The sequence below is a fragment of the Garra rufa genome, chromosome 6 (assembly GCF_049309525.1).
Source record: "Garra rufa chromosome 6, GarRuf1.0, whole genome shotgun sequence".
NCBI classification, from domain to species: Eukaryota; Metazoa; Chordata; class Actinopteri; order Cypriniformes; family Cyprinidae; genus Garra; species Garra rufa.
The window spans coordinates 30,858,417-30,875,810 of NC_133366.1; the positions used below are offsets into that span (position 1 = coordinate 30,858,417).

The 17,394-nt window shown below is 36.3% G+C and overlaps 1 protein-coding gene across 1 annotated transcript in view; it reads right to left on the bottom strand.

Moving 5' to 3' along the window:
• psip1a (PC4 and SFRS1 interacting protein 1a) overlaps positions 1-17,069 on the bottom strand; it is a 35,759-nt gene extending 18,690 nt beyond the window's left edge. The window contains exons 1-4 of the mRNA XM_073842629.1: positions 16,945-17,069; positions 5,511-5,604; positions 5,271-5,347; positions 4,961-5,099 (exon numbers count right to left, since the gene is read on the bottom strand). Of these exons, the coding sequence (XP_073698730.1) occupies positions 4,961-5,099; positions 5,271-5,347; positions 5,511-5,582 (288 nt within the window). The 5' untranslated portion in view covers positions 5,583-5,604; positions 16,945-17,069. The remainder of the gene's footprint in view (positions 1-4,960; positions 5,100-5,270; positions 5,348-5,510; positions 5,605-16,944) is intronic.
• Positions 17,070-17,394: the final 325 nt, after the last annotated feature.

The following is a 17,394-nucleotide window of genomic DNA, read 5'->3' on the forward strand; positions in this document are numbered from 1 at the left end:
AGAGTCCCCGGCCAAGATGGCCACCATGTTAGAGTCAAGCCAATCCACAGTCCCTATGCCAGAGCCACGCCATGCCTCGTCTGATCTGCCAGAGCCACGCCATGCCTCACCTTATCCTTCAGAACCTCGTCATGTCATGATTGCAAGTGTGATGGACCCACCAATGATGTCAGTGAGAGCTGCTGGCATCCCAGTGGTCCCTACACCCACTAGCCCGGTGGGTCTCCCTCTATCCACTGCGCTGCCTGTGATGGCCATCGCCATTTTAAGTGTGTGGGCTGCACACTGCATCTCAGAGGCCACGTCTGTCCATGAATCTGCTCCAGAGGCCTCGTCTGTCCACGAGTCTGCTCCAGAGGCCTCGTCTGTCCATGAGTCTGCTGCGCCAGTGCCTCCAGAGGTGGCAGCACCAGCTGCAGAACCTTCCAAGGAGGCGGCGTTCAGGGCAGAACCTCTCAAAAGGGTGGCACCCTTTTTATGAACTTCCTGCACCGCCATGGCTTCCTGCTCTGCCTGCACCGCCTAGGCTTCCTGCTCTGCCGGCCCCGCCATGGCTTCCACTACTCCACAGTCTGCCACTGTTTCATGGCCCTGATCCTACAGAGCTTCACTGTCTGCCATCACTCCACGGTCCAGGTCCTCCATTGTTCCACTGTCTGCCATATCTCCATGGCCCACGTCCTCCAGAGCTTCTCTGTCTACCTTTGATCCACGGTCCAGGCCCACCTCTGCTCCATGATCCAGATCTGCCATTGCTCCATGCCCCAGGCCCTCCACTGTTCTACAGTCTGCCACTGCTCCACGGCCCAGGTCCTCAAGTGTTTCACCGTCTGCCATTGCTCCACGGCCCAGGACCTCCATTGATCCACAGTCAGCCACTGCTCCACGGCCCAGGTCCTCCAGTGACCCACTGTCTGCCACTGTTCCATGGCCCAGGACCTCCACTGTCCCACTGTCTGCCTTTGTCCCCTGTTCTTATGTCACGTGGGGTTTTGTTTTGGGCTTTTCATGTTCATGTTTTCATGTCTTTTATTATGTAATCGTTATATGCTGTGGTGTCTTGCTTCCCTTGCCCTTTTGTATTCCTGTCATTGGTTCCCTAGTCCCATGTGTCATGTTCTGATTGGTTGTCCTTGGTTGCTATGTCTTGTTCCTTGTTTTTCATTGGTTGTTGGTGTCATGTGACCTGTATTGTTTTGTATAAATAGGCCTTCTGTTTCATTGTTCATGGTCGTGTATTAATGTTGTAACTTGCTGTTTGGTGAGTGTCTGTTTTCAAGTTTATATCAAGTCTGTTCAAGCCAAGTCTTTCAAGTCAAGTCAAGTCTGTTTATTCCATAGTCAAGTTTATGTCAAGTCAAGTCAAGTCTCATCATTGTTTGGATTATGTTTATTGTTTGGATTTCACATTTGGATTAATAAAGCTGCACTTGGGTGTGGACTCTGGCATGGCGGCAGGCATGGCGTGAGCAGACCTTGGAGTGGCAGGCATGGCGTGAGCAGGCCCTGGAGCGGCAGGCATGGCGTGAGCAGGCCTTGGAGCGGCAGGCTTGGCGTGAGCAGGCCCTGGAGCGGCAGACGTGACGTGAGCAGGCTTTGGAGCAACAGACGTGGCGTGAATAGACTCTGGTTTAACTGGCATGGTGGCAACTGCAGGATTGCAGGGTTCCTCATCCACAATCCCCACCGTAAACGAGGAACCACTCAATCGAAGCGCAAAATCAATATATTGTTCCAGAGTCCAGTGCGGACTGTGACGAGGCATTAAATGTGAAATAGCTTCACTTGAAAGTCCAAAACGGAAAATGTCTTTGAGAGCAACATCGTTGAAACTTACCAAATGGCACAGTCCACAAAAGTCTGCCACATAATCCTCAATCGGATGATTTCCTTGACGTAGTCCTAGGAGAGCAACTGTCAGGTTCATGTTTGACGGTCGCGTATTCTGTAACGAACAGTCCACTGAGACGGCGAGATGTGACGAACCCAAGTGCAGCTTTATTAATCCAAATGTGAAATCAAAACAATAAACATAATCCAAACAATGATGAGACTTGACTTGACTTGACATAAACTTGACTATGGAATAAACAGACTTGACTTGAAAGACTTGGCTTGAACAGACTTGATATAAACTTGAAAACAGACACTCACCAAACAGCAGGTTACAACATTAATACACGACCATGAACAATGAAACAGAAGGCCTATTTATACAAAACAATACAGGTCACATGACACCAACAACCAATGAAAAACAAGAAACAAGACATAGCAACCAAGGACAACCAATCAGAACATGACACATGGGACTAGGGAACCAATGACAGGAATACACGAGGGCAAGGGAAGCAAGACACCACAGCATATAACGATTACATAATAAAAGACATGAAAACATGAACATGAAAACCCCAAAACAAAACCCCACGTGACATTATTAAATTATTAAATTAACTATTCATTTTTTTGGGGGATTTTTTTATTATTTATTGTTCGCTTCTGTGTTGATATTTATTTTAGTCTGCCCATTTCCTGAAAAAATCCAATATATGATGTAATGATAGGGCTGGGTATCGTTCCAAAATGTTCGATACCGATACCCTGAATTCGATACCGGTTCCGAACGATACTTTTTTCGATACTTTTATTTTAAGAAATGTATTTTAACAAGATTACTTTTTCAGGATGTTTGTGACACTTTCACATTGGGCTTATCTCTAAGACCAATAAACAAAGGAACAAAAGCACAAAATGAACAAAGTGTAGTTAAGACAATATATCAGTGTATGTTTTTTTAATAAAGTTCAAACAGTTTTAACTCAATCAGATTTAAGTATTTGTCAGGCTCACTGCTGCTTAAAGGTTTAGTTCACCCCAAAATTTAAATTCTGTCATTAATTATCTACAAATGAAGATATTTTGGATTTAATCCAAGAGCTTTCTGATCCTCCCATAGATAAATCTTTGAATAAAGTTATTTTTGTTTACTTTGCACACAGAAGTATTCTTGCAGCTTCATATAATTATGATTGAACCACTTATATCACATTGACTTATTTTGACTATGTTTTTGGTTCCTTTCTGGGCATTGAAAATGCATATCCAGTAAATATAGGAGGATCAGAAAGCTCTTTGATTAAATCCAAATGATCTTCATTTGTGTTCTGAAGATAAACAAAGGTCTTATGGGTTTGGAACAACATTAGGGTGAGTTATTAATGACAGAATTTTCATTTTTTGGTGAACTAACCTTTTAAGATCACCTGAAATCACTCAACAGTTCTTCTTCAGAAAAATTAGCATGTAGCACCGATATTGATTCTTCATGGTCGATTTTGATTGCCGATGTTTTACAAGCAAATGGGCTGATTCTCAAAGCCTTTTTAATATATTTAGTTTACACCTTAAGCAAGGGACAAGAATGAATGATAATATGAGTACATGAACAATGTGTTTATTTTCTCTATTATAGGTACAGCCATTTAAATTAGAGGCAACCACTGCATTTAGGTTAAAATCTAAATAAATGACAAAATATATTATAAATAACAAAAAATAAACGACACAGTTCTTTCTTAGTCCTGTAGACAATAAATACAGCCATAATCAAAATAGGCTACTCTTTCAAAATTCAAAGTGCAAACAGAGACTGAATCTTCAAGCATGATACAGAGCTATTAATAGACAACTACACAACTTATTAGCCCACATACTAATAACAGCTTCAATATTTTATGTAGCCTAATTTGCGCACATTGGGGAGTCGTTCTCTAAACGTGGGGTATTAAAATTGCTTTAAATGCGTGTGCGCATGTTACTTTTGGTTTCGTTTCAACAATCCCGCGAAACTCGGCGGTGATGAGCGTGCATTCTACAATACAAGAGATTACTTTAACAAAACCTTTTGAAAGTGGAAGGACACAAACGGGATTTTGAAAAGCGTGTCCCCAGTGAAAATTATGCCCCTGCGTGAGTGCAACTCTGCCGCTGAGTTCTCGTTTGATGTGAATGTATGTCGCGTTGTACCTATACTGAGACTATATTGAGACTGAGGCGCCAGAATTGTATACGACAGAATGTGTCTGGTGTTTTCTCATATTTGACGTGTTGCCAGTCTTGGACGCAATAACCTTTTTACAAATATTGCATCGCACGCTGTTGCCGTCAATATTGGCATAATGTAGCAATACTTTTGATCGCTTATACATCGTTTGCGTTAAATTTATGCTATGCTTTAAAGTATAGTGTACATTACAGCCTCACATTTGACAAGCTCTGGGCGAGTGGGCGTAACCGCCGTAAACTATTGATTTTCAAGGCAGCCTCGCCGCAGCTAATCACCAGCATTTGATCCGGGCACGTTAAAGATACCGCACGTTTTCTAGCTCACTGACGTTGACAAGATTATATCCTTGGGTATCGAAATTTGGTACCGAACGAAAATGATTTTTTCGATACTCGATAGTATCAAGACAATTCGGTCGGTGCTTAAAAAGTATCGAACTCGATACCCAGCCCTATGTAATGAATAAAACAATTTATGATTACCCCAAGTTTATTGGTGTTGATCTCTTATTCAAATTCTAAATTACATAACTAATAATTAATATAATGTATCCAGTATCGTTGTTCCCATAGCAGTGATTTAAAGTGTTGTTTCTCTGGCATTTTCAAAGTTCTGTGTTTTTTTTGTGATCAGCTTGTTTTATGTTGTCTTGTTTTACGTTAATCTTTATGTTATGAAAGAATTATAACTTCTGTAACAAATGTAGCTATTTCTCATTGTTAATGCATTACCATCATAAAAGGCATGATAAAAGCATCAGCAATTATTGTGTGACACACCTACTGTATATGTGAATTTCTTGCATGCATTTGTGCACTGCTGTGCACACATGTGAGTCTACTGCATTTGTGGGTGGTTTTGAAAAAAAAAAACAATGCAAGACAACAGTACCTTGTGTCCATTAAGCTCCACTTTAGGGTTGTTTTCAATCTCCCACAAGCCTTCATTAAAGCCCTTCCTTTTGTTAGGTTTGCCATACTTGTCTTTGTTAGGCAAATAGGGAAAGATGTCTTTAGGACCCAAGAATGCTCTAAAATGTTAAACAGAAAGCATGTAATACATAACCACTTGTACACATCTATTTAACCATAACTCAACTGCGAAATCAAGACTTGAAAGAACCTGCCATTTTGATTTCGACCATTTGAAGCTTCACAACAATTTATTATATAAGTAAAGATTTGGATGAATCTCTACTTACGTTTCATGAGTGCCAAAAAAGAAGATAGGAAACTTTATATTTGATGGTTTGACAGCTCCATATGGAATCTCATCAATCTGAAATGGCACAATAGCATATATTAAACATGAAACAGCAGCATACATAAACACTAAATAACAAAGCACTAAATATTAATCAGACTGTAGCATTTAAGTGTAATGAATTAATAATAATGATAATAACAACAATAATAAAGGTCATTTAGTAGTGTTTTCTTACCCTTGCTGGCCAGTGGGGATAACCCTTCATTTTAGCAAAGATCAGATCCCCAGGTTTGAAATCCCTTGCCATATCAAGATGGATGGATCACCTCCTTTGAGACATATAAAAAAAATCCCATTATTTGTTCTAGCATATTTAATTGTCTTCCTCTGTACCTCAACACACCACTCATCTATTTGGCTTCATCACGTTAACTTCATCACAACTAGGGCTGTGGAAATAATCAGATGCAATGATCATGTGCATCTCGTCAGTAATGTCGGTTCTGTGATTAGTCGTAAATCTCATTCACATGCTCATTAATGGAGTGGCATTTACTACACAGAGCCGTAGTTCACTGACAAGCTATGTAATATCATTAGAGATGTATCGCCTTCAATGATGAATGTGATATTGCGTAGCTTGTCAGTGAACAGTGTTTTAAGTGACATTGCTTAAAAGGATAGTTGAAAAATGAAAATTGTCATGTACTCTCTCTCATGTTGTTCCAAACAACATGTATGAACTTTTCTTCTGTTGAACACAAAAGATGTATTTTCATAGCGTTTGTAAATTTTTCAAATATTGGGTGGGTACAGAACCCAAAAGAATATGTATAATGTTAGTTAGCTTAGTTCATATAGCAAACAGATATTTTCACATATAATTATGGCCATTAAAATGTATTTTACATTTTTTGTTACTTTTTGTCACTCAGAAATATAACTGAACATCAAAAATATACGTCATGTTTTTTTTTTCTAATTTGAAACATGCTGCGACTTATATTCCAAAGCGACTCATGTAATACAAAACACTCATGAAGCACAGATATTTGTATTGGTGCAGAAAAAGAGATTATAGCCTAAATGTTCATAGGGAATGCCCCTATAAATTTTGTTTTATATTTACGATTTAGTTCTAATCCACATTATGCATGTGCTAAAATGAACAGCAACAAAGATCACGCAACAAAAGTGTCCTCTTTTGTTTCTCTCTCTAACTCTCTCCCTACGTTTAGTAAATTGTGCATTGTTTTACTCGCTTGTTTTTGACATATCCAATCAAACTGCAAACTTTTCAGTGTTGCCTCTAAGAAATAGATATTTACTTGACTCGCTCAATACACTCAGCGTGCTTTGCTTATCACCTCACACACCTCAGCTATACAGGTGTCTTGTGTTGTATTTTTTGTTCCATCAATTGCTTTGGTTATCACTGTGTCAGCCACTTCTATTTCGAGAACGAATTAAGCATAAATATGCAGCTGTCATTCCCGAATTGCAGCATGTATGTGTCCGAAAAACAAAAGTTTCATACAAACTCTGAATGGATTATAGAAAGTGTGCAAAGCACGCTCCCTTTATTATCACTACAAAACGTTACTCAACTTAGTTCATCGCGATCTCACAGTTTCTTTATAATCAATGATACAAAATATCTTCATGGAATATGATCTTTACTTAATATCCTAATGATTTTTAGCACAAAAGAAAAATCTATAATATTGACCTGTACAATGTATTTTTGGCTGTTGCTACAAATATACCAGTGCTACTTAATGTCTTGTTTCAACCGAGCGGTATGGGTCAGTACAGTACAGTACGGTACAATTTGGGATGGAATACACTGATCCAGCTTGCATTCACACCAGCAACAGTACCTTTACTTGATAGGCGTGATCGACAATAAAGTGCGACAATAGGACAAAAATGACTCATAATATGACAAAAAGCACAACTCTGCCTCTTGTTGTTAAATGTCAGTTTTAATGAACAACAATAGACATTATAAAAGTATACGTATAAAGTATATAAGGCTTATTTAAGAGGAAATATAGACAAAAGCAAACAATTCAGTCAAACATATGCTACAGGCAGCGCTGTACTACGGTTCAAAATAAATATATAAAGTTAAACATAACTTTGTGGTTAGCCAAAACAAGATGACTAGGAACAAATAATAGATTGAGACCAATGATTGCCTGTTAAATACCCAAAACAAATCGTATCTTATATTTAATTTAATCACTACAGAGACATCAGACCCAGTGGCAAATGTCAGAAGGACTAGCTGAAGTAAGCCTGCTCTAGGCAGACACATGAGCACTGAGCGCCTGGTGATTGTGTGGAGCTCACAGCTCCAAAATCGGCATAGCATATTTTTAAAATAGGTGCTATCCTTTTAAAAAAATTATGTTAGTTTATGGGCAATGACAATGACATTTTACAAATATATAAGAACAGTTAAGAATGCATATTGAGAAACTGCTGCTGTCTGTATGAAAATATAAAATTATCAAATACCCTGTTATTTTTTATGTGTTTGCACACTATGATGTAAATAAGCTAGCATGCATTAACAGCATGGTTGAACAATTGAAAGAGAGGCTTTATCCCCTTGTAGCATGCACAAGAGATGATTCTATTCAACAAATCACCGTTCTGCAGTGAGTGTAGCTCCACCCTTTTAGTACCTTTTGCTGTGATAGGTACCCCAATGAAATGAAGGCATAAAACATTAATTTCATTTATCCTGATCAAATGAAAATTAAACTTTTATTTTTTTGGCAAACAAAGTGCCGCACAACAGAGGTTTACTGTAAAAATTAAAAAGAAAACAAATGTGATTACTCATCTAAAAATATAGTAGTATAGTAGTATTATAGTAGTATAGTAGCATTGTTGTTACATTAAGCTTTAAGAATGCTAAATAGTAATATATGTCTGACTCAGTTTCTTAACATTAAACTAAACTTTTATTTTGACGGGTTGCCGTAAAGAACTTGCAGCTACTGTGTATGTGATATAGGGCTGGGCGATATGGCTGAAAACTATATCACGATATCAGTGTTTCATATCGGTCGATATCGATAATTATTGATATTTTTATGACCCATTTAAAATAAGGACCAGGAGAAAAATATATTACACTCAAGCATTTTTATTTTAAACTTAACCTGCCTCTGATCATAATCCCCTCAGTTATTAAGACAGAAATGTAAAAAACCATGGAAAAAAACTCAAATAATTAAAATGTAAACATAAGTCTAAAGTCACAATATACACTTAATTATCTCTTAATGCTCAATTCAAACCCCATTCATTGTCAATGAAGTGAATGGTCAAGCTAATGTATGGCCCAGAAGTACTGCTTGACCACAGGTCAGAGGTTGTTGCAAAGTACTTGGCTGATTATATTTTTTTCTGCACAGATTTCTGGTTGCCAGTAGCCAACATTACTTCTTTCCCGGAACTTTACCCTATACTTTGTGTAATAACAAAAATATTTATTTAAGTGAAAAAATAAGTCCAAAACATTCAACATTTTGAGCAATAGGGCCTTACAATCTTTTTTTTTTTTTTTTCTCAGAAATTCTTGTTTTAATTTTTCTGATAATCAAATGAAAGCAAAATCACAGATTTATTTTTTAAAAATAAACGGAACTTTACTGTTAAAATTAATACATAGAAGAAAAATTATATTCAGTTAAAAAAGGTTTAATAATAATAGTATTTTTTCAACAATTAAGTGGTGACTCTTTATTTTATTTTTTATCATATATATTGTTTTATGTAAATTATTTAAATGTGAACATATAAACACCTACATTATACTGTACAGTAATACAAGCCTAATATTGTTCTGTTACACGTTAAACCGCACTTTTATTTTGACAGGTTGCCGTGAAGTTTCAGTGTGTATACAATATGAATGATGCTAGTTTCACTAATGAAACGGTAGAATTGACAAAAAGTGACACTCACAGCAGCTTTGGAGATGTATTTATTGGAGTTTGTCTGTTCATGTGAGATGCAAAGGCCAAAAATTAGCGGGAGCGTCACGTGTGCAGTATGCGAGTAGTGAAAATAAAACGCGTCTCCTCCATTACATTACATATTACATATAGAGGCAAACGGAACATGCAGGATTCTTATTGAAACGGTCTTTTTGCATTTCAGTTTTGACAGACACTAGTCCATATCGCGATCTGAATTAATTAACAGACCAACTTTTGATTTATTGGTCCAAAAATCGACGAATTCCGCGGCATTCCGCCCTATAGTAAAGTCCGTTTTTATGAATGGAGTCCGCCTTCCCGTCTGTGAGGAGACATTGTAAACGCGCGATCATGTAGAGACAGAAATCAAATGCCGTCGTGTAAATAAGATAAATAACATAAGGCTATTTAGTTTGTTTAGTTTAATACAACAACATGGACCCGTTCTGTAGGAAAGATAACCTTAACTTGCGCTATGAACTGAACGTTAAAAGGGGGCTGGGCGGGCCGACGAAGAATACAAAATATCGAACGTTTTATCGAACACATTTTTTATTGATATCGATCTCTTGTCTATCGCGATATATATCGTTATCGTTTTATCGCCCAGCCCTAATGTGATATGACGTTAGTTTTCTCAAATTAATGAAGTAACTCTCAGAGCAGCTGGAGATGATAGTGTGTGTACATATCGACAGCAGAAGCTGAAAACACCGCGAATGTTGTCCGTGCTTTAGTATGTGTGTAGTAAACAAAACAGCACGTCACACCATCTGCCATTCATTCATTCATTGCAGAAATCATGGCGCCTTTATGCGTGATGTCAAACGCTTCTGCAGATTTGTAGTACTACTGTAGCATTTCACCTGAGCAAATTACGCATATGTGACCCTGGACCACAAAACCAGTCTTAAGTCGCTGGGGTATATTTGTAGCAATAGCCAAAAATACATTGTATGGGTTTAAAATGATTGATTTTTCTTTTATGCCAAAAATCATTAGGAAATTAAGTAAAGATCATGTTCCATTAAGATTTTTTGTAAAATTCCTACTATAAATATATCAAAATGTAATTTTTGATTAGTAATATGCATTGTTAAGAACTGAATTTGGAGAACTTTAAAGGTGATTTTCTCAGTATTTAGATTTTTTGCACCCTCAGATTCCAGATTTTCAAATAGATGTATCTCGGCCAAATATTGTCATATCATAACAAACCATATATCAATAGAAAGCTTATTTATTGAGCTTTCATATGATGTATACATCTCAGTTTTGTAAAATTTAACCTTATGACTGGTTTTGTGGTCCAGGGTCACATATTGCTTTGTCCTTGATTCTTGTCAACAGTATCTCCGGCATAAGCACTAAATGAATGGCAGTTGTAACATCACGCAATGTAAATTTGAGAATGTTCTTCTCATCAATGCGGACCGAGCCTTTTTAATAATGAAATGTCACTCTGAGACCCTCACTGTCATTACAACTTGTGCGCGCACATGCTTCAAAACAAGCAACGCATGTTTCAAATTGTGGCCTTTGTAATTTGAAAATCAACACTTTAATACTTAATATTAACTGCACACTATGAACCATTAGTTGAGCATTAGCAAATAGTAGTGCTGTCAGTTTAACGTGTTAACTTAATTAATTAGTTATTAAAAAAATAACGCAAATAAAATATTTTAAAATAACGTGCTGACCCCGCCCCCAGACCTTTACCTCGTCTTATATTTCATATAGTTGCCTCGTAAAAAATATGATGTGGGGCAATAACTCTATAAATGCAGTTATGACCCAAAATTTAAGATATTGGTGCAAAAAATGCCCCTGTAGTCCATGTGTTTTGTCTCATAATTATATATCACACGGGCAGCAAGAACAATATTACACAAGTGTGAGTTTTGTCCCAATCTCAATTATGATTTTATACAACAGTTCAGTAAATAAGAAGTTGATATTGTATTATATTTTAAAAACAATAGTATGTGTTTTTTCTCAAATTTGCAGAGAACATATTACTTTTGAAGCCATACCAGAATTGCTGCGCTGTCTCCAAGCAACACAGCAGTGTTTAGTTTCTGAATGTATCCACGTTTTGAACGAATGGTGTAAATCAATGATTTAAAGCCCCATTCAGAAGTGAGCCGTTTACTGAATTCCTGAATGAATCAGCTGTTTGAACAAATCGAATGAAAGACATTTACCGTCACCTGCTGGCAGATTTAGTTTCTTATTTAGAGTATTACTTTATTATATACTATACTATACTTTATAAAACGGTTAGTTCCATTCCTCAATTCTGATTGGTCAGCAGCTGTGTCGTATTCATGATACAGCACTGCTATGACCGCTTCACTCAACAGTTTTGTGTATCATTGAACCCCCTTAGCAACCACCCTTAGCAACGTAAACACAGCTGCAGCAGTTAGGTACTACTTTTTACAGCGGAAGGCAGTTAATGATTTTACTTTATGAAAACGTACAACTTAATATATATAAATTAATATATATTTTTGATTTTAATATTTTTATTGTGTGGTAACCGTTTTATAAAAGCAATAAGGTACTTGAGGCCGTGCTGTATCGTGAATAAATCACGGCTGAAGGGGTTGCAGGCACTCCGCTTCGCGTCATGCCTAACAACGCCCTTCAGCCGTGATTTATTCATGATACAGCACGGCCTCTCGGCAGAGCCGGATTAAATAAATTGACTACACTAGGCAGGATGCATTTTTTGGGCCCCCCTCCGTCGATGTTATTTATGAATTGAAATCTGAAACTTACCAAAGTTACTAATAAAAGTTAATTCACATTCTACATAGCCTAGTCTTTGGTTAAAAATTGGTTGTTGTATGCCAAAATAAGTCATGTGTTGTATATAAAACAGTCTATCAGACTATTTTTTGATATTCATTATTTATACATTACACGGCTCTATTAAATGATATTAAATTATCCTCATTTTATCCATTGGGAGTGTCATTGTTAAGGCAGTAGTACCAGTAAATAACCAATAGGTGTCAGTAGACTATGTAAACAGAGCAAATAAGTTTATTAAGCAAAACGATATTGCGTACACACGGAGCCCCTTACGTCACCTGTAGAAGAAAAATAATTAATCCGTGGGGACGGTTTTGCAATTCGTTCCCTCAGTTTAAACTGTACTCACGAGTTCTTAAACTGTTCCCTCGGTTAAATAAATAAATATAAATCGTGCCCATGGATTATCAAACCGTACCCACGAATTTCCAATCCGTGAGCTCAGATTTTGTAAACCGTACCCTCAGATTTTGAATCCTTACCGACAAATTTATAATCTGTGCGCACGCTTTAGCAATATGTTCCCACGGGTTTGTAAACTGCACTCACGGATTTGTGATGCATTGTATTGCATTTATTAAACTTTATTTCTCATAGTAGGCTATGAGACCATGGAACACTGACAAAACAGAGTTTTAGCTTTATTTTATTTATATTAATCACCAATAGATTAGCTGCTAAAACACCACACCTGTGTTCTATCCTATTGGTTATTATTGGAAAATAAACGCTAAAAAGAAGACTGTGTAGTACGGAGCCCCTTACGTCACCTGTAGAAGAAAAATAATTAATCCGTGGGGACGGTTTTGCAATTCGTTCCCTCAGTTTATAAACCGTACTCACGAATTCTTAAACTGTTCCCTCGGTTTAACAATTCATGCCCACGGATTAACAAACCGTGCCCACGAATTTCCAATCCGTGCGCTCAGATTTTGTAAACCGTACCCTCGGATTTTGAATCCGTACCCACAAAATCATAATCCGTGCGCACGCTTTCGCAATCCGTTCCCACAGTTTGTAAACTGCTCTCACGGATTTGTGATTATGATAAGCTTTTCACCCAGAGTTAGATACATGCTGCACTATTAATGTTATTATTAAATAAGGCCTATTATTACATTGCATTTAGTTTGAGAGCAAAGGAATGGCAACATAACCTGTACATTATTTGTTTTGTATTGCTTTTTACCTTCTCCTCTCCAAAACTCGTTTTTTTTTTAATTCAGGTAATTTTATATTTTGAAAAATATTATATAAAACAAAGCCGTTTGAACAGCGCTCTTCACTTATTATTTTATTTTGGTACCATGACCGCACTTACAAAACAGGCTTCTTTTTATCGTTTATTTTACATTAATAACCAATAGGTTAAAACACAGGTTTTTTTGGCAGCTAATCTATTGGTGATTAATATAAAATAAAGCTAAAAACTCTGTTTTGTCATTGTTGCATAGTCTCATATAGCCTACTGAGAAATAAAGTCTAATAAATGCAAAACAATGCATCCAGCATATAAACACGTGTCCTGGTTGAATTTGGGGGCGGGGCCACAAATCCGTGAGAGCAGTTTACAAACTGTGGGAACGGATTGCGAAAGCGTGCGCACGGATTATGAATTTGTGGGTACGGATTCAAAATCCGAGGGTACGGTTTACAAAATCTGAGCGCACGGATTGGAAATTCGTGGGCACGGTTTGTTAATCCGTGGGCACGGTTTGTTAATCCGTGGGCACGAATTGTTAAACTGAGGGAACAGTTTAAGAATTCGTGAGAACGGTTTATAAACTGAGGGAACGAATTGCAAAACCGTCCCCACGGATTAATTATTTTTCTTCTACAGGTGACGTAAGGGGCTCCGTAGTTTTGTAAGTGCGGGTCATGGTACCAAAATAAAATAATAAGTGAAGAGCGCTGTTCAAACGGCTTTGCTTTATTTAATTTTTTTCAAAATATAAAATTGCCTGAAAAAAAAAAAAAAAAAAAGTTTTGGAGGGAAGGTAAAAAGCAATACAAATCAACTAATGTACAGGTTATGTTGTCATTCTTTTGCTCTCAAACTAAATGCAATGTAATAATAGGCCTTACAATTAACATTAAATGTGCAGCATGCTAATGCTACGCATTCCAGGCAGGTTTTTGAGCTCGTAAAACACGACTTAAAATCACGACTCACGACTTTGTAGCGTTCCAGGCAAGTCACGCCAAACTGCCTGGGCACATTTATGAATTATTATTATTTTTATATTATTATTAATTTGATTGCAACGTTATATTGTCCATATGCTCTATTTTTCCACCGTGTACCACTTGCATAAACACCGCACGCATTAGGGCTGATATTGTATGTTACGTCAGAACTCGTAACTGGGAGTCCATCGATCTAGTACGAGTTCACGAGTGGGAAGTCACGGGTTTGACTGCCGTTCCAGTGCACTTTCACGTGTAGAAGGTTGGAAAAACACGGGTTACGGGTTGCCTTGAACGCGGCATAACTCTGGGTGAAAAGCTTATCACAAATCGCTCTGTATGGCTCTGACTGGCTGGCGTCGCTCTATACAGTCATGGGCTGGCGTTAATATGACAATGTAACAGTCTATGGTTAAGATAAACATCGTCACTATTTTTAGTTAATTAATAAATATTGAAATAGATTGTAGATAGGACATTTGTACATTAAAAAAAAAAAAAAAAAACAACTAATAACTAATAATAACAAACTACAACTAATAATAACAATAATAACAACATTAAAGGGATAGTTCACCCAAAACATTTTTTAATTCTGTCATCATTTACTCACCCTCATGTCTTTTCAAACCTTTCTTTTGTGATACACAAAAGAAGGTATTTTGAAGACTTTTGGTAACAAAGCTGTTTTGGTTACCAATGACTTTCAACGTATGAACAAAAATACCAAGATTTTTTTTTAAATGATCTTCTTTTATGTTCCATAGTTTATGTTATGCCATTACAGCCTAAATGTTTATGTGTAATAAATTTAACGTTGAATCAAATAAAATATTTCTTTCTAAAGCTACAATTTGTAATGTCTACTTGATACTTGCTCAGCTAACTAAAAAAAAGTTTAAAATCTATATATTAAATAATTAAATTCATCATTTGTAAATCATTATATCTACATTAATAGACAGTAGTAAGCAATTGATAAATGCAGCTAAAAATGCTTTGTTCATATAACTATAATGTGTTTAATAATTGTATTTTCATACTTTATTATTGATCAATTTATCATTTCTAAATTAAGTATTACATTATTTACAGTTATTTAGTTGTTATCAGTGGTTCATAAGATAATTAAGAAAGTGTAAGTAAATAATTAATGAACAGTAATAAACACAATTTATAGTAATAGTGTGTTAATAAATCCTTTATTAACATAAATTGGAGGGCTGATATTAATACAGTAGGTGATTTTTAACTTCTAATAATCTAACTTCTCGATAATTATGTCATGTAATTTGTGTGCTTAATTCTATCTGATCTTAATCTATCTTAATTAATCTAAATGTGTAAATATAAAGCATTGTTTACTTCATCAATATCACACATATTTTTCATTTCTCGGGTGTGGTTGATCCGGTAAATATACAGTTTATATTTATATACAGTAAATATTACATTTGGCCACAATGTATATTACTAGATGTAAGCATGCATTAGATATAGAGCCGAATCATATTTCAAAACTTTTCAAAATTTTGAGTTGTTTGATGCACCCCAACGGTGGTGTATTCATTTTCATGAAAAAAAATAAAAAAATAAATAAATAAATAAACCCCTTTTGATTTCTTTCTAATAGCATTAATAATTTTAATATAAAATATAAAAAAAAAAACATATTCAATTAACAACAAATCAATAGTTTTCGCTATGGTACCAAAATTGGTATCAAACACTGAACCATGATATTTTCCTGGTGTTGATACCGAATACTGAAATTTTGATAGATCATCAGTGGTGTGTTCTCTAAAAAGTGGTTTACTATTATCCAGTCAATTTAACTTACAACTAATGTATTTATGTAAATATTGTGCACTCGAAATCTGCAAAACTTTCATTGTTAAATTACTTGGAAATGCCGAACCAATTTTTACTATTACAATCAGTATGTGACTGCAGTGTGTACGAACCTTCGCAGAAACAAAATAGGTGGGTATAGACCTTTTTCCTGACTAAACGATGAGCGCCCTCATTACGAATTCTAACGTCAGATTGAATGCTTTTCTGTTCCGGTTTCCATAGGAACCCATTCAAATAGCGTCCATCTGTTTTTAATGTAGCTAATGTCCGCTGCTTCGTGTCATCTACACACTCATTAAAGTGAGGCACTGACAAATGTCGATAATTGCGACATTGCCAAGTGATGGCGCTATGGAGCCATGTGCTTTTTAAAAACATTTTAATAGGTTTAACAGTAGTTTATTAGCTCGGAATATACCCTAATTTGACTAGAAACAATGCAGACCGGAAATGCAAAGCATTCTTTCAGTTAAGAGTCGGACTTACTTCCGTGTTCAGGAAAAACGTCTATACGCAAATAATGATACTTACAAGTCCTTATACGCAAACAAAAAGTATTTTTCAACAATTTTGTGTTATATATCAGTATGTTACTTTCTTGACTTTCTTTAACATGCATAATTACTGTTTCTGTATAGTAAATAAACACTACCACATTAACTCCTTCAACACTGTGCTTCACATACAAAACGTGACTACACAGTGCATGCACCTATGTGTTGAATATCGAAATACTCCATACATACCTTCATATAAATGAAATATGGCAGTACTTGTAATTACCGTGTTTATCTAAGAAAGCCTTACCCCAATTATGCAGTTTGCTCTTCTTTCCTCTTCTTTCTTCTCTTCTCTTCGAAACGGGTTTATGGTATATAATGGCTCATTCTTCTTCTTCTTATCTTTCCGGCAGTGTAGACACTACTGGGCGTATTACTGCCCTCCACAGGTCAAATTTTAACTAAATTCTTATATACAGTCCTGTATTAGGCAAGAACTGAAGAACTGCATCAGAGATCAGTTTATGCTTGTCACTGTGTCCCAATAAAGAAGTAACAGAAAATACTTTAACTCCAAGTTCTGCCAATTTATCAAAAAGTGTTTTTCTTTCTAAATTATACATCCTGCATTCCAAGAAAATGTGTCCTATTGTTTCCATATTCCCACATTCACATAGACCAGAAATAATTAAGCTTTCCTATATTATGCAAAAAATAATTTAACCCACACTGCCCCAACCTCAATCTACACAGATTG